This window comes from Chiloscyllium punctatum, chromosome 39 (assembly GCF_047496795.1).
Source record: "Chiloscyllium punctatum isolate Juve2018m chromosome 39, sChiPun1.3, whole genome shotgun sequence".
Classification (NCBI taxonomy): domain Eukaryota; kingdom Metazoa; phylum Chordata; class Chondrichthyes; order Orectolobiformes; family Hemiscylliidae; genus Chiloscyllium; species Chiloscyllium punctatum.
This window is the reverse complement of record NC_092777.1, coordinates 19974235-19999587: the sequence shown is the minus strand read 5'-3', so window position 1 is coordinate 19999587 and position 25353 is coordinate 19974235. Positions and strand designations below refer to the sequence as shown.

General features: G+C 43.1%; 1 protein-coding gene across 1 annotated transcript in view; it reads right to left on the bottom strand.

Annotated features, from left to right (window-relative positions):
* Nucleotides 1–8178: 8178 nt before the first annotated feature.
* glp2r (glucagon-like peptide 2 receptor) overlaps nucleotides 8179–25353 on the bottom strand; it is a 65074-nt gene continuing 47899 nt past the window's right edge. The window contains exons 9-13 of the mRNA XM_072558256.1: nucleotides 22964–23033; nucleotides 20484–20572; nucleotides 15641–15779; nucleotides 12258–12299; nucleotides 8179–9826 (exon numbers count right to left, since the gene is read on the bottom strand). Coding sequence (XP_072414357.1) covers nucleotides 9524–9826; nucleotides 12258–12299; nucleotides 15641–15779; nucleotides 20484–20572; nucleotides 22964–23033 — 643 coding nt within the window. The 3' untranslated portion in view covers nucleotides 8179–9523. The remainder of the gene's footprint in view (nucleotides 9827–12257; nucleotides 12300–15640; nucleotides 15780–20483; nucleotides 20573–22963; nucleotides 23034–25353) is intronic.

The following is a 25353-nucleotide window of genomic DNA, read 5'->3' as shown; positions in this document are numbered from 1 at the left end:
TTCCTGCATCAAATGGAACAAGGTCATGGGGGAGGGAGGTGGTGTGGGGTTGGGATGTGGGGAGGGCAGGAAGTGGGTTGGAGTAAGGAAGAGGATCATAAATCAATCTGCAGGAAATGGGCGGGAGTACATAGTGACCGCTACATACATATATATACATACACATAAAATCTGTCAGTTACACCATGCACAGGCCGTGGAGTTAAGCATTCACAATGCTTGGGGGAAGCCCCAAGGTCTGGGTTTTTGGCAGACAACTGGGCTCCCTTTTACATTTGTTCAAGTCTATTTCTTAGGCATGAGGAGAGATGGGAAAGGGATAGGCTAAATAGACTGAATGGTAAAATGGTAAGGGCTGTCTCATTGATTTAAGAAACAAAACAGTCTATGTATTCATCTCCTAAAAGATAAGATTTGACTTTGGTTTTGCAAAATGTCTGTCTGTCAAAAATATCTTTCTCACCTTGTGGCTGTCATTGCAATGGCCTTGTGCGTATGCAGGTGGAGCATGGTGGCCATTTTTAATTGCAACACCCAATCTCACTATTCATAGACTTTAATTTTTAAAAGACATGCAAGGGAATCTAATGAATGCTGGGATATCTGCTAAGCGGTGAGTCATTCCAGGAATGGCAAGTGGTAAGATGGGGTAGAAATTGGATGGGAACAGTGCAATTAATAAAGTGAATTTGATAAGCTTTGGTGAGAATCACTCCACTGAACCAATAGACTGGAAGATGCAGCCAGTGGTATCAACAAAATCAATGCTTTTTGTTCTATTTTCTCTTTATTTTTCTTTTTTGCCCCCACACCCATGTTGTGTGTGTGCAGGTGTGCAACAGAATGAAAGACACAAGGTGCACAAATCTTTATTCAATTTCCACCACCAGGAAGAAAGGAAACACTCAGGTGGCCAGTGACAAACGGTGCCCCTCTTGGAGGGCAATGCTGCATGATCAAACAGTGAAGGGGAGGGCAGGGATTAAATCAAAATAGCATTGGAGGGGAAAATGATGCACTCCACTCCTGCGGCACCCACCTCTCCCGGAACAACTCCAGGGTGTTGGTGGACACTGCGTGCTCCTTCTCCAGAGATACCTGGGCTTAAACGTAACCCCGGAAGAGGGGCAGGCAGTCGGCCATAATGACCCCCTCCACGGCCCGCTGCCTGGACCAGTTTATGGCCAGGTTGGCCAGGCCCAGGAGCAGACCCATGAGGAGGTCTTTAGACCTGCCCTCCCCCCCTCTCTCTGTACTGAGTGCCTGAAGACCAGGAGCATGGGACTGAAGTGCAACCAAAAACAGAGAAGAAGGTTTTTAAGAGAATCAAAAATGGAGTGCAAGCACCCACACCCAATATACACATGGTCCACAGACTCCACAGCACCACAGAACAAGCGATTGGGCTGGGAGTCCGTGAGCCACCGCAATCTACGGTGCAGCACCCTCCACCCCAGATCCCTGAGAGAAAGGGAGAGGACTCCCATGTAGAGAGCCTTCCACTGGGGATCCCCAGCGCCCGGTGGCAAATGGGCACGCCAAAGCGTGTCCGGACGGTGGATGAGGGAGAAGAGGTGGACGGTGTGCAGCAGCAGTCTGTACAGGGCCTGCTGTTTTATGTCCTTAAAAGGGACAAAACTAAAATTCCTGACGTGGCTCAGGTTGTGAGACACAGGTTTCCGGGGGAAGTATGAGACCTTGGGGCCAATGTGAAATTCCGTCCGGCCAGGGATGAGCGCAGATGGGACTCCACCGCACACCTGAGCATCCTCCAACTACGCCGCGTCCAAGAACCGCCGTTTTAAGGATCAATTTTTTTCAACCACACAAAAACAACAAAGAAGAAAATCAGAAGTCGAACGTCTCTTAGCCCTCAGAACACGCCTCCCCTTCTTCTCCCAGGATCAATGCTTTTATTGTGTGCTGTGGATGTAAGTTTAATGAGGGCTGATAGTTGAAAATATTGATGAATTCTTCTATTTCAGCTTCCATGCAAGTCCAAATACTCTGTCTGTCAACTCAAATGCTGAAAGTGTTGTTCCTACAAAGCAATGTGTACAATGTGTATTTACACTGAAAACAGGGCGTAGGGCACAGAAGCAAATAGGTGTTGTTCAACCTCTATAAAATAATTTGACCCCACAGAGACTATGGTTGCCAATTCTGATCACTAGAAGGATATGATGTGTTTGTAGAGGTTCTGAAGCAATTTACTATAACACCTCTGGGGGGCAAGGGATGACCCAGAGACTAATTTGCTCTCCTAAAGATTAAGAAGCCTGAGAATATATGTTAGAGGTGCACAAAATGATGAAACGTTTCAGAAGAATAAGTAGGAATTACATCTAATAGCTGGAGGATCAATAATTGAATGGTCCAGATTTAATTAATTTGTAATTGATTAGCAAAGTAACCAGATTAACCAAAATTAACACAAGGAAAATATTTATTTAAACAGTATAAATTAGGATTTGTTATGCACTCTTGGCCTGGTATTTTGTTGAATGAATTGAACAATGATTTTACATTGTTTTTCAGTAAAAAGAATACACGTTACATGCTAAAAGAAAGGTAAAGCTTAGATGAAACTTTTAGCTCCCAGCGGGATATGAAACTCTTCCAGAAAAAGAATGGTGGAAACAGAACCCTTGACTATCTTTTGCGGATGATACGAAAGTCGGTGGAGTTGTTGACAGTGAGGAAGGATGTGTCAGGTTACAGCAGGATAGAGATAAGCTGCAGAGCTGGGCAGAAAGGTGGCAAATGGAGTTCAATGTGGGTAAGTGTGAGGTGATTCACTTTGGTATGAGTAACAAAAAGGTGGGGTACTGGGCTAATGGTCGGATACTTGGTAGTGTGGATGAGCAGAGGGATCTTGGTGTCCATGTATAGTCGGTTGAGTTGTGGACAGTGTGGAAGCGTGTTACAGGTTGCAAGGGGACTTGGATAAACTGCAGAATTGGGCTGAGAGGTGGCAAATGGAGTTCAATGCAGCTAAATGTGAGGTGATGCACTTTGGGAAGAATACCAGGAAGGCAGAGTACTGGGTCAATGGAAAGATTCTTGGCAATGTGGATGTGCAGAAGGATCTTGGAGTCCATGTGCATAGATCCCTGAAAGTTGCCACCCAGGTGGATAGGGCTTTTAAGAAGGCATACGGTGTGTTAGGTTTCATTTGTAGAGGCATTGAGTTCTGGAGCTGCAATATCATGCTGCAACTATACAAAACGCTGGTGCGGCCACACTTAGAATGTTGTGTACAGTTCTGGTCTCCATGTTTCGGGAAAGATGTGGAAGCATTGGAAAAGATGCAGAGGAGATTTACCAGGATGTTGCCTGGTCTGGAGGGAAGGTCTTATGAGGAAAGGCTGAGAGACTTGAACCTGTTCTCATTGGCAAGGAAAGGGCTAAGAGAGAATTTGATAGAGACATACAAGATGATCAGAGGATTAGATAGGGTAGACAGTGAAAGTCTTTTTCCTAGGATGATGACATCAGCGTGTACAAGGGGGCATAACTACAAATTGAGGAGTGATAGATTTAAGCCAGATGTCAGAGACAGGTTCTTTACACAGTGAGTGGTAAGGGGGTGGAATGCCCTACCTGCTAATGTAGTCAACTCAGCCACATTAGGGAGATTTAAACAAGCCTTTGATAAGCACATGGGTGATTTTAGGATAGTGTAGGGGGACGAGCTGAGAATAGCTCACAGGTCGGCGCAACATCGAGGGCCGAAGGGCCTGTTCTGCGCTGTATTGTTCTATGTTCTATGTTCTATGTACACAGATCTCTGAAAGTTGCCACCCAGGTAAATAGTGCGGTGAAGAAGGCATATGGCGTACTGGCTTTTATTGGTAGAGGAACTGAGTTCCAGAGTCCAGAGGTCATGTTGCAGTGTATAAGACTCTGGTGCGGCCGCATCTGGAGTATTGTGTGCAGTTTTGGTCGCCATACTATAGGAAGGATGTGGAGGCACTGGAACGGGTGCAGAGGAGGTTTACCAGGATGTTGCCTGGTATGGTAGGAAGATCGTATGAGGAAAGGCTGAGGCACTTGGGGCTGTTTTCATTGGAGAAAAGAAGGTTTAGGGGTGACTTGATAGAGGTGTACAAGATGATTAGGGGTTTAGATAGGTTTGACCATGAGAACCTTTTTCCACTTATGGAGTCAGCTATTACGAGGGGGTATAGCTTTAAATTAAGGGGTGGTAGGTATAGGACAGATGTTAGGGGTAGATTCTTTACTCAGCGAGTCGTGAGGTCATGGAATGCCCTGCCAGTAGCAGTGGTGGACTCTCCCTCTTTATGGGCATTTAAACGGGCATTGGATAGGCATATGGAGGATAGTGGGCTAGTGTAGATTAGGTGGGCTTGGATCGGTGTAACATCGAGGGCCAAAGGGCCTGTACTGCGCTGTATTTTTTCTATGTTCTATTTTCTATGTAAATAAATTCTTATTATGTAAGTGGGTGTATTGTATCAGAGGTAGGTGGGAATGTGGATTTGATGTTGCAAACAGTTCAGCTTTGATATTATTGATTAACAGTGCAGAATCAATGAGATGAATAGCCTACTCCCTTGCCTAATTTGTACATTCGTACTTATTGCAACCCTTAACCTTATGCCTTAAGTATTTATTCCCACTGTTCTCTATGTACCATTTATAAAACGCATTGTAACAACCTTACTGTAAGTGCCATTTTCAAGCTGAAAAGAAAATGCAAACAGGTACAAAGACACACCACTACCTTCAAATTCCTTCCATGTTCCACATCATTCTTACGAATGTGGCTGCTCTATTATTGTCACAAATTCCTGCTACTCCCTCACAAAATGGGAGTAATGTCATTACATGGATTGTCCCGGTTCAAGAAGGCTATCCACCAACACCACTTTTAAAGAGCAATGTCAGATGTGCAATAAGATGTGGCTGCACTGAATCTGCCCACATCACCTAAAGGGATTCTGTAAATGTATAATGGGCCCAGGCAAAATTGCTGGAGTCTCTTTCTTGTTTGTTTCTCATTTGGTTTACTGATCATGTGCTCCCTACCTTTGTCTCTTCCTCCTTTTTAAAGTGCTGTTATTTTTATCTGTTTTTTCCCCAAAATTCCAAAACAATGCAGCAGGTTATAAACAAGTAATTACTGCTCCTGGAATTCAAGGACATCTGCTCCAACACCTATACAAGGGGCTATTTTTGCAGGAGCGTCGGAAACTGAGAGGTAATTTTATAGATGTTTATAAAATCATGAGTGACATGGATGGGATAAATAGACAAAGTCTTTCCCCTGGGGTGGGAGAGTCCAGAACTAGAGGGGAACTAGAGGTTTAGGATGAGAGGACAAAGATATAAAAGGGACCTAAGGGGCAACTTTTTCATGTGTGTATTGAATGAGCTGCCAGAGGAAGTGGTCAAGTTACAAGAGACTGGTACAATTGCAGTATTTAATAGGCATCTGAATGGGTATATGAATAGGAAGGGTTTAGAGGGATACGGGCCAAGTGCTGATAAATGGGTTAGGATATCTGGTCAGCATGGACGAGTTGGACCAAAGGGCCTGTTTCTATGCTGTATATCGCTGTGACTCTATGACTCTGTCTAGCTAGCAGTAAAATCATTATGACACTCCATTTGGAGCTCCACTGGCCCATCTATTTGTTCCTTTCTTTTCTTTTTTTTGTTCTCGTTTTTAGCCGTCCTGGAGTAGCATTCGGGGAAGTAGTCCCCAGAGCAGCGTGAAGGGAAGTGTGTCACAGAGCACTGCAAGTCGTAACAAGTAACGGAGCAGGATGACGGAACTGAGTCCTAGAGCAGTGCGAAGGCAAGCATGTTCTGGAGCAGTGAGTGGAAGCAAGTCCTGGAACAGCGGAACTTGAAACAAATCCCAGAGCAGCACGAGGGAAAGTGAGTCCTGGAACAGGATGAGGGAAACGAGTCCTGGAGCAGCGCAAGGGGAAATGAGTCCCGGAGTAACGCAAGGGGAAATGAGTCCTAGAGTAGCGCACGGGGAAATGAGTCCTAGAGTAACGCAAGGGGAAATGAGTCCTAGAGTAACGCAAGGGGAAATGAGTCCTAGAGTAGCTCACGGGGAAATGAGTCCTAGAGTAACGCAAGGGGAAATGAGTCCTAGAGTAGCGCAAGAGGAAATGAGTCCTGGAGTAGCGCACGGGGAAATGAGTCCTAGAGTAACGCAAGGGGAAATGAGTCCCAGAGCAGCGTGAGGGGAAATGAGTCCCAGAGTAGCGCAAGGGGAAATGAGTCCTGGAGCAGGATGAAGGCAAGTGTGTCCTCGAGCAGTGCAAGGGGAAATGTGTCCTGGAGATCGCAAGATGAAAAGCGAGTCCTGGAGCAGCACAACTTACCTTGGTGTGGCTGAGTGTCTGGAGGAGTGGAGTGGAGACCTGCAGCAGAGAAGGACTGTTGTTGGTCTGGGTCAAGATTAGAGCGGTGCTGGAAATGCACAACAGATCAGGCAGCATCCGAGGAGCAGGAAAATCGACGTTTCGGGCAAAAGTCCTTCATCAGGAATGAAAGTGATGTAACACAGCCTGGTCATAGCTCAATGATTGCAGATAGAGTACTCAATCTCTGATAAACTGGGCCAATGCTCACAGACCCTATCACCTGTGGTAACCAAAAAACTAGTTCATGCAAGAATTTTCCAGCATTTACAAAGAATTTTGATGTTTCATTTTTGATTAACTCAAGCTCAATTAATTCCACCTTGATCATTTCCACTTTTCCCAGCAGAGAACTGTTACTGTGCTGTCTTTAAATCAATGCCAGTTACAAGGCATTGAAATGTACATGCACCCATTCTTGCAGAACAGGGTATGAAGCTAATTCTGCTCCAGGTTATCCCTAAGTCCTTCCTGATGGGGAATCTTAGCCCCAATTCCCAAGAGAAAGTTGAGTGCCAGGGAGTGAGAGGCAACTTGTTCAGCCATTGAAAACTGGGTCAACAAGATCTAAATGTAAGGCCTTGGCTAAGTGAGGGAGGCTGATGGGACAAAGCATTGGGTCACTGATGGATGTAGAAAATAGGACCAGAAGTAAACCATTCCACCCTGTTTTGCCATTTAACATGATCATGACCAAACATCTAACTCAGTATCCTGTTCCCATTTTCTCCCATACCCTTTGATCCTTTTAGCCCTAAAGGCAAAACAGCTATTGTATTTTGGACTCAACTGCTTTTTATGGCAATAAATTCCACAGGCTCGTGGTGAGAAAATTTCTCCTCATCTTACTCATGGCCAATGCCTGTCCTTAGACTGCTCTGGACTCTCAAAAATCCTTTGTATGTTTACTGCTGTAGAGAATTATATAGGTTTCCATGAGATCTCTCCTCATTGTTCTAATTTCAGTGAATAGAGTTCCAATTCATCCAACACCTCTTCATAGGTCTGTCCTGCCACCCAAGGAATTGGTCTGATAAACCAATGTAATGATTACCTGGTAAGTCAGAGAGTTTGGAAGGTTCCAACTTAGTTACCTTCCACCTAGGGAAATGTATAGGAGTTAAAGCTGACTGTAACTCCTGACTAAACTATAAAACATACAACCCAATCACTCTCACTGAATCAGCTTCCCTCCCCCCCCTTCCCCATGGACTCCTGAATTCCATGCCACAAACACATGACAGATCCTGCCTGTAGAGAACCCCCCCCCATGGAAAACTGATTGACTAACAGCTCACTTGCCCCACTCCCAAATCAACAGTCAATACAACCACCCCTTCGTGGATATCTTAACATGTCACCCTCCTGCAAACACCTGACCCACTTTACCTCCTCACCCACTTCCCTCCAAACTTTTGGTACCCTCAGCCTCTCACCGATATGACACACTACTCCCCTTCCTAATTACCTTCTCTCAGTAGCTGATAAAGTGGCAGTGGGACCTTAAAGCCTGCAATATTACAGCTATGACCATAAATGGGGAGGGGGGTCTCCGTGGTGATTTACTCTGCTGTTCCTAATCCTTCTCTCAATTGTTTTAATGATGGAGGCTTCTGCCTTGGAGGTTTGGATAGAAGCTCCCTGTATTTGCCTGATTCTAGTTGAAAACCCCAGATTTCAGACCAGAAGATTCAGGCCAAACAAAAGCCGAGAGCTAGCGATTCTGCAAATGACTTTCAGGGTATAGTTTAATAAAGTTTATTGACTGGGCACATTTCAAATGAGTACAGTTTTCTTTCTTAAAAAAGCTCACAACAATAACATTAAATACATAAATTTAATGGCTTATTAGTTTATATTTTAGATAATGCCCCAAAACTGGGGGTGAGGGGAATGTTTACCTTAGTGCACGGTATGTACAAGCTGGGTATCATTATGAAACCTTATAGGGCTTGATACTAAAAGATAAGACTGTAACGGTTTACATATTAAAGCAGGAAGGAGGTCACTTGGCTTAACACAAAGAAGGAGGCACATGTTCAGATGTGGGTATATATTACAAAAGTAAACTTATAGTTGTTCCCAGAGTAAGTAGATGAGGTCAGACCATGCTTGAGTTGGGATTTTCTTCTTTTTTTCCTCTGTGACATTGCTCCTTAAAGCACTGACCAATCAATCTGAACCTGAAAAATGAGTGTCAGGCAGAAGTCATTGTGACCAACCCTACACACCGACTCTCTCACACACAACCACAGTCACAGCTACAGACACACAGACTAACACACTGACACAGATACAGACTTACACACAGATACCACTCACTCACTCAGAGAGACAATATTGCAGAGTTGTGAACACAACCCACATCACACAAGCCAAGCTTCAATCCATTGACTCTGTCTACACTTCCCACTGCCTTGAAAATGTAGCCAGTATGATCAAAGACCCCTCCCACCCTGGTTATAATCTCTTCCAACCTCTTCCATCAGGCAGAAGATACAAAAGCTTAAGCACACGTACCAATAGTTTCAAGAACAGTATCTTCCCTGCTGTTATTAGACTGCTGAATGGACCTCTCAAATTTCAAATTGGATGCTGGCCTCATTCTTTGTGCACCTTCTCAGCAGCTGTAACATTGTATTCCTTGCTCTGATCTATTACCCTTATGCACTTTGTATGGTATGATCTGCCTGTATTGCACACAAAAAAAACACTTTGCACTGTACCTAGGTAGATGTGACAATAATAAATCAAATCAAAATTAAATCAAATTACCCACACACACACACACACACAAATACACACTCATTCATTCACTCACTCACACAGACACACATGTAATTGTAGCAACTCTTCTGACATCAGTTGTCTATGTGGGCCAAAATTCAATGATAGATTTCTCCTGTCCAAGGCCCAGTTCTACAAAGACAGAACATTGGAAGAGCAAGGTTTTAAAATGCCTTCCAAATAAACCTGGTCACTTGCAAAATTCAGTATTTACAATGAAAAGCGGTCAGTCACAAAGTAGGTTCAGATTGTGACTCTAACTCACTTCTTACTTTAAAAGACTTCACAGTTTACGAAACTTAATGTTGGACGTGGTTTGTCCAGATCTGTCCTTACATCTGGCTCTCTCCAATGTCTGCTTCTCCTTCGCTGCTCTCAGACACACGAGTCTGGATGAACTGTTCCATTGGAATAGCTTTGTGTGCTTGCAGTTCTGTCATTGGTGCTGTGTTCAGTTGCATGCTGGACGTCCTGGTATCACTATAGTAGGAGCTGCTATTGTAGATGTAACTGTTGGACCTGGGTTTGGGGCATTTCCCCAGATACGTGAAGTGTTTGCCAAAGACACAGCTGGTACATTCAAAGTGATTTACCAGCAGCCAGCATCTCCATCGCATTTTCAACTCTGCTTGGACCTGCAGGAAAATGAAAATAAAATAAGAATTTGCTTGACAACCAAAGCAGTCATCTTGTCACATATTAAAAGCCTGGAATCCATTTTAAATCTCATGTTAGTGTCAGCTTGTTAAGTTTGTTAAGGGAGGTGGTTGACCTTATAGCTGTACTAACACCTGATTAGTGAACTCTTTCCCAGCACTGGAATGTCCTTCTTTTGCAAGAATCCATTGTCATACTAACACTTGCTTATCAGCCACTAACTAGCACTGTCCAGACATCAAGTGACTGGGGCTACTGACTGGGCAAAGTGCCTACTTACTCATTATCCTGCAATTAACGGTTTGCTAATTGTTAAGTGACTGTAACCTATATAATCACACAACTCTCTGTATCTCATCAGTGTGACTGGTGACCATTGGGTCAACTTGTCTCTCCCCATGACCTCACAAATACACAATCAATAACTCAAAGTTTGTGTGGCACGATTCATTGTTTCTCTAAATTAGATCGTTACAAGCGAGTCACCCGCTTTGTAATTCATTTCATCCCCAACAATGTGTAAAGAGGGCATCAAATAAATTTAAAAATAATTCTATGATACACATATTTTAAGGTCACTGACGAAATTTTGTGACATTGATGGCACGCTACTCCTGCATTTACCAGTCCCTTAATGCCACACATTCACAAAAGTAGGCGCCCTAGTTTATAAATATGGGCTGTATTTTGCAATAAGCATAATTGTGAGGACATCAGCATTCTGCTGTTCAAGAAAATATCAGACAGCAACTAGCTGTGACTGCAAATGTGCAGGAAAATGCAGAAATTAGGGAGTTGCTGTCTGAGCAGACCTGCTTCTCCAGAAGCTCTACTATTATGGGACCTTGCTGAGAGACTTCTGCACGAAAATGTCATGATGCGAAGATAGTGCTCTATGGATAAGCACCAAATATACACAGAAATGCTATGGCTGATCCATTACAGTGTAAGTAAATTAAGAACGTTGCGGCATGTTTTAACTCTTTTGTTCCAGGAAGCCAGATGTTGAACTGGAACCAACCTTTACACATTTTTGAGCACTTATTCACAGAGGCACACAGACAAGCATGCACCTCCTAAAACAACAACCCAATTATCCCTCTGTTGATTCAATTAGCAGGAGGACTAGAAAAAAACAGGTATTGTGCCCCCACAACTAATATAATGCAACCAAATATAAATATCCTCAGTTGAGCTAATCAGATTGACGTGATATTTCTAAGGTTGATGACACACTCCAATTCTCCCAGTGGCCATTGGTAATGGAAGGCTTCCAGGGTGCTGGTGGACAATGAATGCAGGAACTGAGAGAAAATTGAGGACTGCAGATGCTGGAAATTCAGAGTCAAAAAGTCTGCAGCTGGAAAAGCACAGCAGTTCAGGCAGCATCCAAGTAGCTTTGAAATCGATGTTTCGGGCAAAAGCCCTTCATCAGGAATAAAGGCAGTGAGCCTGAAGCGTGGAGAGGTAAGCTAAAGGAGGGTGGGGGTGGGGAGAAAGTAGCATAGAGTACAATGGGTGAGTGGGGGAGGGGATGAAGGTGATAGGTCAAAGAGGAGAGGGTGGAGTGGATAGGGGGAAAAGAAGATAGGCAGGTAGGACAAGTCCGGACAAGTCATGGGGACAGTTACTGAGCTGGAAGTTTAGAACTAGGGTGAGGTGGGGGAAGGGGAAATGAGGAAACTGTTGAAGTCCACATTGATGCCCTTGGGTTGAAGTGTTCCGAGGCGGAAGATGAGACGTTCTTCCTCCAGGCGTCTGGTGGTGAGGGAGCGGCGGTGAAGGAGGCCCAGGACCTCCATGTCCTCGGCAGAGTGGGAGGGGGAGTTGAAATGTTGGGCCACGGGGCGGTGTGGTTGATTGGTGCGGGTGTCCCGGAGATGTTCCCTAAAGCGCTTTGCTAGGAGGTGCCCAGTCTACCCAATGTGTGCATGCTCTCTACTGAAAAGGTTGCATAGTACATAGTGCATGGTGTACATAAAAAGCTCAGTCCAGCAGAGGGAGCACTTGCATAGGACATGCAGATAGACACAAAGCCAAACACAGAGGTGGGGAAAGTGTGCACATTCATACATGCGCGCACAAAGATGGTCCAGCTTTATTTTGCTCTTAGACAGAAAAAGCACATATACAAATTGCAGACAGTATAAAAATGTTTGGTGGTCTTATATTAAAATCAGTAAATAAAACCACTGATAAATCAGATAAAGCAATAAGGTATTTGTGCCATCTGCAATTTTCTTCAAAATAATCCAACTGATCTATTTACGGTCAGTTGAAAAATTGTTCCAAAGTATCCAACCTGAAGTATCCCTGGTTCACTGTGGACACAAAATTTATTATCACAATTAACACACCGTTATTATGGAGACATGTGTACAATGAGACTATATTCAATCAATTCCTTACCTCGCCATTGGCAAAGCAGTATAGCAAGGCCACCAGAAAACCCTGCAGGGGAAGAAAAGACTATTGTTGTCCATTGAATTGTTGCCAGATACTTTCCACTTAACAGTGTACTAAAGCTGTAGTGGATTTGGCATAGATTAGTCAATTAGGTGCAGATATAGTATTGTAAATAAAGAAAAATAGTTTTCCTCAAATTTGTTATATTAAAAATATATATTTGTTCCTGTACAGTTCACCATTCAGAGCACTAACCAACTTATAAAGTCCCTTAAGACTTGAGAGAACTTGCATTCTAGGGCAATTAGAGCTGGGCAATAAATGTAACCATGTCTATGCATCCACAAACCAAATTCAACTTTTCAAAAATTGGTTCACCGAGGGTTATTTTGTTGTAACAGGCTTGCACTGGAATCTCATTCCATCGTACTCTTTTTTTGTAAAAAATCAGCCATGATTAAGGAAGTTTCCAAACCTTTTGTTTTACCTTACATTGATATTGCAGTAACTATAACATTGAAACTCCTACAATCTGCACATAAAGTCTTTACAGTGGCATCATGTATCATTGACAGACATAGTCTTCGGTTTAGTTTGAAAGGGTTATTAAGAGCAGGTTCAACATGTGACCTGTATCATTCAGCAGTTTTCCTTAGTCAATTCAAAAAGGTCAATGATGAAGCGTTGGCACAAAAGTTAGGAGTCAAATTTGTCCACAATGATGACAATTTTAAGTCAGTGATTAAATGTAAGCTGTTTATTAAGGGAATGCAAGTACAGGCAGTTTCAGTCTGTTGTGGAACTGCTAGATAAGGCTTGAATAAAAATGAAGGTACAACTGATTCTTCACTCAAGTCCTAAAGGACTTCATAAGTTGGACAATGCACTAAATACAGCCAATTTAATATAAAATTGGATGTTAGTTTTGGATCCTAAGTGCTGCAAATTGGAAGGGCTGTGAAACCCAATCTATCTGATCCAATAAATGTAAGATGCCAAAGCACCATTCAAAGAAAAACAGCAAAGTTTGCCCAATGTCCAACAATTATCCTCAACCAACTCCACTAATGTACATTATCTGATTATTTATCAATTGCTACTGGTGGGATCTTCTGCTGGTTGCAAGGTCACTGTTTCAACTGATAGCCAACCAGTTGTGGAACTCTTTTTGGCATCTGGTGGATATGAAAGGTCCTAGATAAATGGAAGATCCAGTGTGGTATGGCCAGGTATTTCTTTAACCCCTAGTTTTACCTTTAACTACCAAAGAAAGACAGTGTTGACTGATCCTTAATTTTCAGCTAAACAGGTTGAAAAATCACTTGAGGTTTTGATGAGAGATCTTTGCAGAGGGACAGATGTTAATAACAAGATGGCTCTAGGTTAGAAAAATGAGATACTATTGACTTTCTTTTAAAACAAAATGTTGTTGAACTGTGATTTCCTAAGTGAGATAGACAGATTCAAAATGTTTATGTGAAGGGATGACCATCACTGCTGTCAGAGCAATAGTTTTCACTATCATTATGTGTTTTTTTGTAAAGGTGTTCGCATATGCTATCATTATGTGGCTGAGGTGAAGAACTCAATTTACGCATATGAAATGTAACTGAATGCTGTTGTTGGCCTGATATAGTAACAGTTGATTGCAATGGATTATTTTTCAGTATGATTCATTTTGATTTTTCACCATTCCCCCCGTGGGATTTCCTCAGCCCACAGACAATCTGTGACTGAAATAATACCAAGATGGTCCCTCCCTTTTGGTTCAGTTTATTTTTATACACAAGAATATAGTCAAGTACCAGAGGTGTGCTTTGTGCCAGAATTAAAAATAAATGACAAACACAGTTTTTGATCTAATATTTAGTGAATTACCACTTGCTGTACATTGTCTACTTAATATCAAGCCACATGTTGTCCCATCACCACTTGGTACTGTACCACAGCAATGACATACAGAAAGAATATAATCAACCAAATAAATATTCCGGTGTTGATCTATTTCTTCCGTAAATGGATCATGCTGTTAAATGTCATTCAACAGAGAATATTCTACCAGCGTGTTGGAGTTGCATAGCATCTGCAGTTTCTTTTTAAAACACATTTTTCCATGTAGGTGCTCAAAGCTTTTCTGAAATATTTGTTTTCAGGATGCGGACATTGAGAGCAAGGATGGCACCCCAGCTGCAACATCACAAGAGTGGTGAGTGCTTTTACAACTAAATGACTGGTCAGACCACGTTAGAAAGCATCAAGAGGCAACCTCAATATAAAACTAAAGTTGCACATTGGTCAAATTGTAAGAGGGTGACAGGACATGGACATGAGTGAATCAGTTGGGTTTTAACAAATTTCTAATAACAATTGTACTTATGTTTCAGGTGCACACAATGAATTATTAAATCCTTTTGTGGTCAATATTGTGATTTACTATTTTTGGTTTTGCATGTAAGACCACTATGTTATACCACAGAATCATAGAATCCCTAGTGTGGAAACAGGCCCTTCAGCCCAACCCGTCCACACTGACCCTCCAAAGAGTAACCCACCCAGACCCATTCCCCCTACCCTATATTTAACCATGAATAATGAAGCTAACCTACATCTCCCTGAACACTACGAGCAATTTAGCGCAGCCAATTCACCTGACCTGCACATCTTTGGACTATGGGAGGAAACCAGAGCACCCGAAGGAAATCCACGTAGACACAGGGAGAATGTGCACATAGACAATCACCTGAGCTGGGAATCGAACCTGGGTCCATGGTGCTGAGAGGCAGCAATGCTAACCACTGAGCTACTGTGCCACCCAGAACTACTGTACCTCAACATTTAGCCCGTCATTTGAGAATAAAGCCTATATGTTAACCTCTTCCATTGTACAAGGAGTACAGTGCTAACTCTTGATATGATACATGGCAGCAGCTTGCCTCCTAAGCTTCAAGCTCTTGAATCTGTGCTACCTAGAAGGACTAAGTAATGAGTGTTTGGAAACATCATCATGTGAAAGTTTCCCTCTAGGTCAGAGGCCATCCCCACTTGATCATATTTCACCATTTCTTCCTTGTCACTCAAGTCAAAATCCTACTTAGAGCATTCGACCACTAGCACCACAAAGACCACAACAGTTCAATTGGAAATCCCACTGCCAGAACCTCAATATCAACTAGGTTAGGGAATACATGCCAGTCCCACGTGCCAAGACTCAGTAAAGTAAATAAGTCACAGTGACTTGATATAGATTAGCCTAGAAACTGTGTTTGAAATATGAGCTTTAATAAATTAAATAGCTCATCACCATTCTTAACATTCTGGCCAAAGAATTAATACGCATCTTACTCACATAAATACCCAGAATATTATTGAAGAAATCTTGCTTGTACCTGGAAGGAGCTGATCGCGAGCTGAATAAAGAGTCGGATTTGCTTCAGGATACCCGGAATGTGCTCGTCTATCAGGAAGATGAATACAAACTCATGGATCCCAAGCAGAGGTATCAGAACCAGGGTCGATCTGGCCAACCTAAAACATTGGAGTGACAAAAAAATGCTTTTGGTTTTTGGGGGAATTCTTTAAGTTAGAAGGCCTCAATTCTACTGGAATAGAACATTTTAAAATTCTCTGTCTGATAGCTGGCACACTAATGTTTGAGAAATACATCACTTTAGTTACTTTCCAACTTAAGTTGCACAGTTGGTAATCTGCCTATCCCAGGATAGCAATGCCAATCAACCAGCAGGAGACAGAGACATCCTTAATCTCAGCCCAATCCAAAATCATTTCTTCTAAAATTAATGGCTCACCATAAAATAATTGGAAGCATATTTTCCAAAAGCTCTGACACTTGTTTTAGTGATAAATTATGCATTCCTCGAGCAGTTTATACATTGATAATAAATACCAAATCCTTAAGGATATTTCTTTACTTCCCCTTCAGTCCTCAAGAGAATGTCTCCTTCCGAGGGCATGGTTTCACAATTCTGTAACCTCTCACGTGAATGGCAATATACCTCACGCCTGAATTTGATTACTGTAAAATCTGCACATGAGTTTTCCCACTTGTGTCACTAAAATGCAATGAAGCAGGAACACTGACTGAATCCGCTCTTCCCGAGTTCTGGAGTGGTGCTTGAACTCAGTATCCTTTGGGAGTAACTGAGTGAAGCTGACTGTCAGACCATACAAGGTTAAAATGGAGGAAATGCATAAACACTGCCTTGTGGAGCCTTTAATTCTAATGTAATCCCATCTTTGGCATTTGATATCTGGCAGTGACTTCAGTAAAGATCCCCAAACAATTTGTCTCGACACGATTTCCATGAAGGACGAACATTACTAAGAAGGATTAAATCATATTTATAGAGATGGAGTAGAACATTCATCAATGATACAGAGAGACAGTGCAGGGTGAAATTCAAGAGCCCGTAAAACCAGGCTGAAGAATCGTGAATCATGAACTGGCATGTTTCAGCAGGAACGCATGAACTTTATGCTCTCTGCTATTTTAAAGAATCTGAATAGTCCAGCAGGTGCTGGCCACACTGTGATTGGCTGGAAGCTGGGGAAGGAGGACACTATTGTCTGCAGCGAGCATGATTAAAGCTAGTCCAGAGCAGGTCAGGTGAATTGGCCGTCTAAATTGCCCATAGTGTTAGGTGCATCGTTCAGAGGGAAATGGGTATGAGTGGGTGACTCTTCAGAGGGTTGGTGTGGACTTGTTGGACCGAAGGGCCTGTTTCCACACTTTAGGGAGTCTAATCAGAATCTGCATTACGAGCTTAAGCCCTTTATCAGGAATGCGAGCTATGATGAAAACGTTAACTCTCCTGCTCCTCAGATGCTGCCTGACTGGCTGTGCGTTTCCAGTAGCAAAATCCTCGACTCTGATCTCCAACATCTGCAATCCTCACTTTCTCCAAGGTAGTAAGTGCTCAGAGACAATAGGATCTAACCACAGAGAGCATCTTCCGTATATCACGAAGCAGTGAGTTCTGGTCATTATGGCAATGTTCATTGCTTAGTCTGTGGCAAGTGAAGATGGTGATAGTACTTGATCCTCTCGCATTCTGACTCTGTCCCATCAGTTATGCTACAACCTTCTGCTTGAGCTTTTCACCCTTTCAAACAAGTAACAAAGTCATACAGTCCTTTGGCCCAAAAAGTCTGTACCACCAAAGCCATATCAAATCTACACTGGTCCCATTTCCCAGCAATTGGCCTGTAGCCTTGAATGTTACGACACTTCAAGCATTCACCATATATTTTTTAAAGTTGAGAGGTTTTCTGCCTTGACTACCCTCCCAAACAGTGCATTCCAGATTCCCATCACCCCCGGGTGAAAAACAGTTTCATCAAATCCTTCTACCTTTCACTTTATAGTGGGTCCCCTTGTTATTGACACATGAAATAAGGGAAACTGCTACTTTCTATCCACCCTGTCCATACCCCTCAAATCCTCCACACCTCTAAGGTCTCCCTTTAACCATCTCTGCTCTACAGAAAACAACCAGAGTTTATCCAGCCTCTCTTCTTCACTGAAACACTCCAACCCAGCCACCATCTTGGTGACTCTCTGCTGCACCACCCCCGCCCAATGCAATCACATATTTCCTATATCGTAGAATGTTAGAACTGTACACAGTACTCTAGATTTGAACTAATCAAAATCCTGCACAGTTTCAACATAACTTGCCTGCTCTTATAATCTATACCTTGACTGATAAGCGCAAGCATCCCAGATCCCCTCTTAACTACATCCATCCTATCTTCTTCAGGAATTTGTGCACAAGCACTCCAAGTTCTCACTGTTTCTCAGGGCTTCCCAGCAGTCTGCCCCAATGAGAACTCCCTTGCCTTATTACTTCTTCAAAAGTGCATGACTTTACATTTATTGGGTTTAAATTCCACCTGCCACTCATCTGCCCATATGGCCAAACATCTATAATTTCCAAAAACCTAAGATCTTCTTCGCCCTATATAGACTGCTGCTGCACACCGTCCACCTCTTCTCCCTCATCCACCGTTCGGACACGCCTTGGCGTGCCCATTTTCCACCGGGCGGTGGAGATCCCCAGTGGAGGTCTCTCTACGCGGGAGATCCCCTTTCTCTCGGGGATCTGGGGTGGAGGGTGCTGCACGCAGCAGTCCCCTGCAACCGCAGATTGCGGTGGTTCACGGACTCACAGCCCAATTGATTGTTCTGTGGTGCTGTGGAGTCCGTGGACCATGTATATATTGGGTGTGGGCGTTTGCACTCCCTTTTTGATTTTCTTAAAAACCTTCTCCTCTGCTTTTGGTTGCACTTCACTCCCACGCTCCTGATCTTCGGGCACCTGGTACGGAGGAGGGAGGGCAGGTCCGAAGACCTCCTCGTGGGTCTGCTCCTGGGCCTGGCCAAACTGGCCATCAACAGGTGCAGGCAGCGGGCCGTGGAGGGGGTCGTTAGGGCCGACTGCCTGCCCCTCTTCCGTGGTTACGTTAGAGCCCGGGTGTCTCTGGAGAAGGAGCACTCGGTGTCCACCAACACCCTAGAGTTGTTCAGGGAGAGGTGGGCGCCGCAGGGAGTGGAGTGCATTATTTCCCCGTCCAACTCTATTTTGATTTAGTCCCTACCCTCCCCTTCACTGTTTTGATCACACAGCATTGCCCTTTGATGTGAAGGGCAGTGCTTGTCACTGGCCACCTGGGTGTTTTTCATATCTTCCTGGTGGTGGAAATTGAATAAAGATGCGTGCACAAATAAATAAATAAATAAAATCTTCTTCTCACTATCAACCAGCCAGCCAATCTTCATGTCACCACCAAAGTTACTTACATCCCTCCCACATTCCCTCCTATATTGTTTATATATGCTATGACCAATGAGGGACTTAGTACTGATCCCTTCAGTGTGCTCTTGGACACTGGTCTCCAGTCACTCTAACAGCCTTCTAGCACTATCCTCTATTTCCTGTTAATTAGCCAATTTAGGATTCAACTTGCCAAGTTACCCTGGATCCCATGAGCCTTTGTACCTTCTTTATCAGCCTCCTGTAACAGACCTTGTCAAAGACTTTGTTGAAATCCATAGACACTACATCAACTGTAATCACATCATCTACACAATTGGTAACCTGGGAGGAAGTGTAGCAAGAACATGGTCATGATGAAACAACGTACCTTAGTTGATCAGCTCTAATCCTGACACTTACACATTTGAGTCTTAAAGGGTTAACACTTGACTGAGGACTGTATAAGACACTTGGTCACATTAAAAAAGGAACTGATCGGAGGCAAGACCTAAAGTGAATGTGCTCCTAACAGTCTCTGTATCAATGTAGAGAGATGAAAGCTGGCCTTGCTGCCATGATATTGGTGAGTAACTACAGTAACTACCATAAACCTGCATAATTACCACTTCAAAGTCCATGGAGAATCATTAATTAATATCCTCAGGGAACTTGTTGAGTATGAGTTCCCTTTGCCTGCCTTTTTGGAACTCATTACTTGAGCCCTTTATATGGTAGACTCAGGATGGGTCTCCAGAACTGTCTACCTTGGGCAGTGACTAGCCTTTGTGTGCCAAGAGCAGTGGCTCTATTTTGGTGTTCGACCACAAACTATATTCCTTTCCACTCAGGCTTCCTGAGTTATTACATCCAGTGAAAGTTAGTACCTTAGACAGTCAAGAAACTCCAAGTTTCTTTTCTGGTACCTCTGAGGTAGGTACATGTTAGTTTTTATTATAAACATGTGGGGCAGTTAGTTCAGTTGGGCCTGTGGGGAATCTTAGGTTATATGCCCCACTGACTGTAATAGAGAGACAATCATTCTTGCTTATGGACTATGGTTCATAGTCCATAAGCAAGTACCTCCTTCTTCTTTGCTCATACCTAGTGGCACATGATGCAGGCAAAGAATATGCTGTTTTCCTGTTTGAAAAGCTAGATTTTCCTGGAACAGGTTGAAAGCCTGTTGTCATGGGCTGTAGTTTGTGTCAGTCCACATCAAGACAAGCAGAAACCTTGCCCACTTTGCCACCTTCCAGAAGTATATTGGAAGGATGTCTAGGCTGCTAACAAATATGTTTTGGATATCTATGTGCTCATCAGGTTCTGAGATGGGATTTGAACATAAGTCATCTACCACAGAGATCAAGATATCACCACTGCTTCACAAGACCCATTTCCTACCCACCAACGTATCACAAAGACAGTAGGCCACTTGTGTTAGGATGAAGATACAAACCTGTATTTGTAATCACTGAATCGCATTTGTTGGGCTTTAAGTTTTGAAAGCAACATTTTCAAAATTTTTATGAAGATATAGAAATTCATCTGCAGGAAAGAAGAAAACACACATTGAAATACAATTAATTTTGGTTATGATATTGTGAAAATGTTTTCCTCTTTGAGTAGTTTATGTCTACTTTGTGGGTGGCACGCTGGCTTAGTGGTTGGCACTGCTGCCTCACGGTCCCAAGTTCGATTCCAGCCTTGGGTGACTATCTGTGTGGAGTTTGCACATTCTCCCCGTGTCTGCGTGGGTTTCCTCCGGGTGCTCCGGTTTCCTCCCACAGTCCAAAGATGTGCAGGTTAGGTGAATCGGCCATTCCAAATTGCCCATAGTGTTAGGTGCTTTAGTCAGAGGGAAATGGGTGTGGGTGGGTTTCTCTTCGGAGGGTTGGTGGGCCGAAGGACCTGATTCCATACTGTAGGTAATCTAATCTATAAATCTAATCCAAAAGCATGGATATACCTAGAATGCAGCCTGCCTTATATCATAAATCTCAGAGTACTGATGAAGAGATCACAGTGCTCACTGTCAAGCCAAGTTGGACACAGTTCAACATACTCATTTAACTCACCAACTTTTCAAAACAGTCAGTTGCTGTATTTTGAAATTCAGAGGTCCAGAATCACACATAGCCATTTTGACAGCTGCTATCGAACAGTAAGTATATAAGGTGAGGGGTAGGGTGCCAGGAGGATAGGATGTAGGGTGCCAAATAGCTGGGTGGATAAAAAGTCAAGAAAAGTAATAGAATCATTGAGACGTATGGCATGGAAACAGACCTTTTGGTCCAACTTGGCCATATCGACCAGATTTCCTAAATTAATCCAGTCCCATTTACCAGCAGTGGGAACATATCCCTATAAAACTCTTCCTATTCATATACCCATCCAGATGCCTTTTAAATGTTGTAATTTTAACAGCCTCTACTACTTCCTCCGATAGCTCAGTGAGGTAGGGTTAGGTTCCCAGGTGGTGCTGTGGTAGGCGGTAAGGATGCCAAGTGAGTAGAGGTAGGATACTGGGGGGGTAGGATGCCAGGATGCAAGGTGGCAAAAGGGCCAGGTATATAATGCAATATCTCATGTAAGTCAGGTTGCATGTGAGAAATGGGGTCTGGCAGAGGGTGGGTGTCAAGTTCTGGGAGAGACTGGGTCTGGCGGAGGAGACAGGGTGCTGTTGCATTCTAGGTGCAGGATAGAGATAGGGTCAGTATTGGAAGATCAGATCTGGTGCAGGGAATGGATGGCAGTTGGTCAGGAGCAGGAAGAGCAGCTGGGTCCCTGGATGTGGAATGAAGGGATTAGTGGCAGGTACAAGGAAGACAGAATGGGGTCTGAAACTAAGGAAATGGGCAGAAGAAGTGGAGGTTTTGGGTCCAGAGTGGGGAGGGTTTGGGGTCAGAGGAATATTATGTCTGGAGCAGAGGAAGAAAGGAGAGAGCGAGAAGAAAGAGAGAATTTGACGTTTCTGGGGTGGCAATATCAAGTCAACGAGCTTGAGGTGCAAGTGGTCTGGGGAAGGTGTACTTAGACGGATGTGAGTCAAGTATGGGGTCAGTTGAATAGCTCTTCAGGAATTAGGCAATGTGTTTCATTGTATGACTTTCACAGGATCATTGAATCTCCTCAATGCAGAAAGAGCTCATCAAGTCTGCACCCTCTGATGAGCATCCCACCCAGTCTCCCACCTTATTTGCATAACCCTATATTTCCTATGGCTAACCCACCTAACCTACACACCTCTGGACACTATGAACAATTTAGCATGGCCAATCCACCTAATCTGCACTTCTTTGGACTGTGGGAGGAAACAAACACCTGATGGAAACCCATACAGACATGAGCACAATGTGCAAACTCAACACAGACAGTTGCCTGAGGCACAAATCGAACCTGGATCCCTGGCGCTGTGAGGCAGCAATGCTAACCACTGAAACAGTGCCACCCTCCCTTGAGAAACTATTCACTTAAGTTAGCCAGAATTGTCTAAATTATTTGATTTAAACAGATACTTCAGAGGGTTCCAAGTGTAAGGAAATTTTCCCAGCAGGAATCTGCAATCTCTCTCACTATTCCTTCAGAGTCTGCTCCAATGAGATTCTGCAGGTTCTGACTGGGAAACTCCTTTCTGTACAGGAGCAACTATCTGGCTGTGAAAACATCTGGGCCTATGTTTCTGTGTTCTAGGGCTTGAGGACAGTGTATTAGATATGTTTATACACAATAAAGCCTGAGAGTGTGGTTTAATTATTTGTGTAAATCATTGGACTCCAAACCCATTATGTTCAGTAAAGACCATATCCAGCATTTCTGAAGTATAAGTGAGGTTGCTCATTGAACAGAATGCGAAAACAATTGGATAGGTGAGAATTAAATTGTTTAAAAAAAATTTACTTACACATACACCAATAGAAGGCTACCTTCAATACTCACTATTATTGCAAATATCACAGGCCCCCTGATGATCCACCAGATTCCCATGTGCTTGTTTGTTCCCCAGCACCTGATACACAAAACATTTCTGTAAATCATAATTTTCTAAAAAAATATTAATTCTCAGAAGTTTCGGAAATGATGCACTTTTTCGTTGTTGTTAACATATTCTAACTTTCTCTCATGTCTTTTGGTCTCCAGATGTGAACTGGCGTGTATACAATGGGATGAATGATCTTTTCCTGAGCCATTAATGAATTTATGCTCTGCTTTTACACTGTGCTTTTCATTCATTCACTGGACTCTGCAAGAAGGGAGGCTACAAATTGATCAGCCAAGATATTTCAGAATGGCAGAGTAGACTTAAAGAACCAAACGGTCTATTCCAGCTTACATTTCTTTTGGACATACATTTTTTTTACACTCTTGTGTGGTTGCTGGTGCGTTAGTGTCTAGCACATAATTAGGTATTTGGTACATCAGTATTATGTTAAAGAAGAATATATGAAATGAAAATCAATTACAACATATAACAGCATCTGGAGGAGTATATGAATAGGAAGGTTTCAGAGAGATACGGGTCACATACTGGCAAATGGGACTAAAATTATTTTAGGATATCTGGTCGGCATGGAAGAGTTGGACCGAAGAGTCTGTTTCCATGCTGTACATCTCTACAAATCTATAAATATCTCACCTCCTGACTCCTCAGAGCCTGTCCAACATCTACAAGGAATAAGTCAGGAGTGCGACTGAATATTCCCCACATGTCTGGATGGGTGCAGCACTAGCAATATTCAGGAAGCTTGACACCATCCAGGACAAAGTAGCAGCCTGGTTGATTAGCACCTTACCCACAGATTCCACTCCCTCCACCACCGATGCTCAGTAGCAGCAGAGTGTACTATCTACAAGATGGACCGCTGAAATTTCCCAAAGATCCTTAGATAGACACCAGCCACAACTGTCTAGAAGGACAAGGGTAGCAGATATATGGGGACACCACCACCTGGAAGATCCCCTCCCAGTCCCTACATCCTGACTTGGAAATATATCGCCTTCACTTTTAGTGGATAAAAATCCTGGAATTCCTCCCTTAGGGCATTGTGGGTCCACTAACATTAAATGGAATGGAGGGATTCAAGGAGGCAGCTCACCACTTCCTCCTTAGGGACAACTAGGGATGCGCAATAAATGCTGGCCCAGCCAGTGATGCCCACATCTCATGAGTGAATAAAAGAAACTGCATTCAGCGAAAAGTGTCAGAAGACAGAAATGAGAAATAAAAACAGAAAAACTTTGGAAAATATACAGTAAGTCTGACAGCATCCTGGGAGAAAGGAATACGAGGGGAGGAGGACATCAACCTGAAGCATTAAATCTATTTCTCTTTCCATGGTGTTGCCAGACCTGTTGAATATTTTCAATAGTTTATACTTCTAATCACTGAAACACCACCTTATACTGAAAGTTTAGAAGGCCACAATTATACCCAATTAAAAATGGCTGGTAAGACCTCATGTTTAGCATGCAACAAGGCTGTTTTACATTCCTTGGCATCAGGAAAGGCAGGGACTCAACACAAAATGTTTCTTCCCATTGCCATTGCAATCATGGCACACCTAGAAATGGCTTGGGGCTAAAGTCCTGTGGATTGTAACTTCACTCAAAATCATAAAGCTAGCTTCCTCACATTTACTCCTGCTTACCAGGCCAACATGTAAATGTAACAATGCATTCTTAAAAAGTGTTCTTTTGTTTTAGGACTGGCACAGAAATGATATACTAATTGACTCTGTCTGTGTCTTAACATGTAAATGATGCTAGTACATTTCTCAGGTTAAGGAAGATTAAGGACTACGTTTAAAGGTTGTAAAGTGTTATAGGTAAGGCTGGGTAAATCAGCGAATCAGCAAGGACAAACTATAATTATAAAGGCTGAGGCTTGTGGTAGGAACAGGAGTCTCAGATGGGAATACTGCCAGGAAAACCCCAAGGAGATTGTGCAAGGAACCTTGATTGCATTGGAGTGAGCATAGTGGGAAGAGGAAGATATTGGAACCAAGTTATTATTAGTTGGATGTAACGGTGACCTTCAAATTGTTAATTTGAAACATCAGCAGGAAAAGAAATGCACAAAAGGACCTTGATAACCAGACTATTTACAAGATTAAGAGAGATACCAACATTAGCAATGAAGTGAGAGAGAAAGACTAATGGGAGAGAGGTCAGTGATCAGTTTAGAAACATTTCCTGCATTTCATTGAAAAGTCGGAGAGATTGCTAGATAGAGTCATACAGCATAGAAACCGACCCTTCAGTCCAACCAGTCCATGCTGAACATAATTGCAAACTAAACTGATCCCACCGTGCCCACATCTACCATTTCC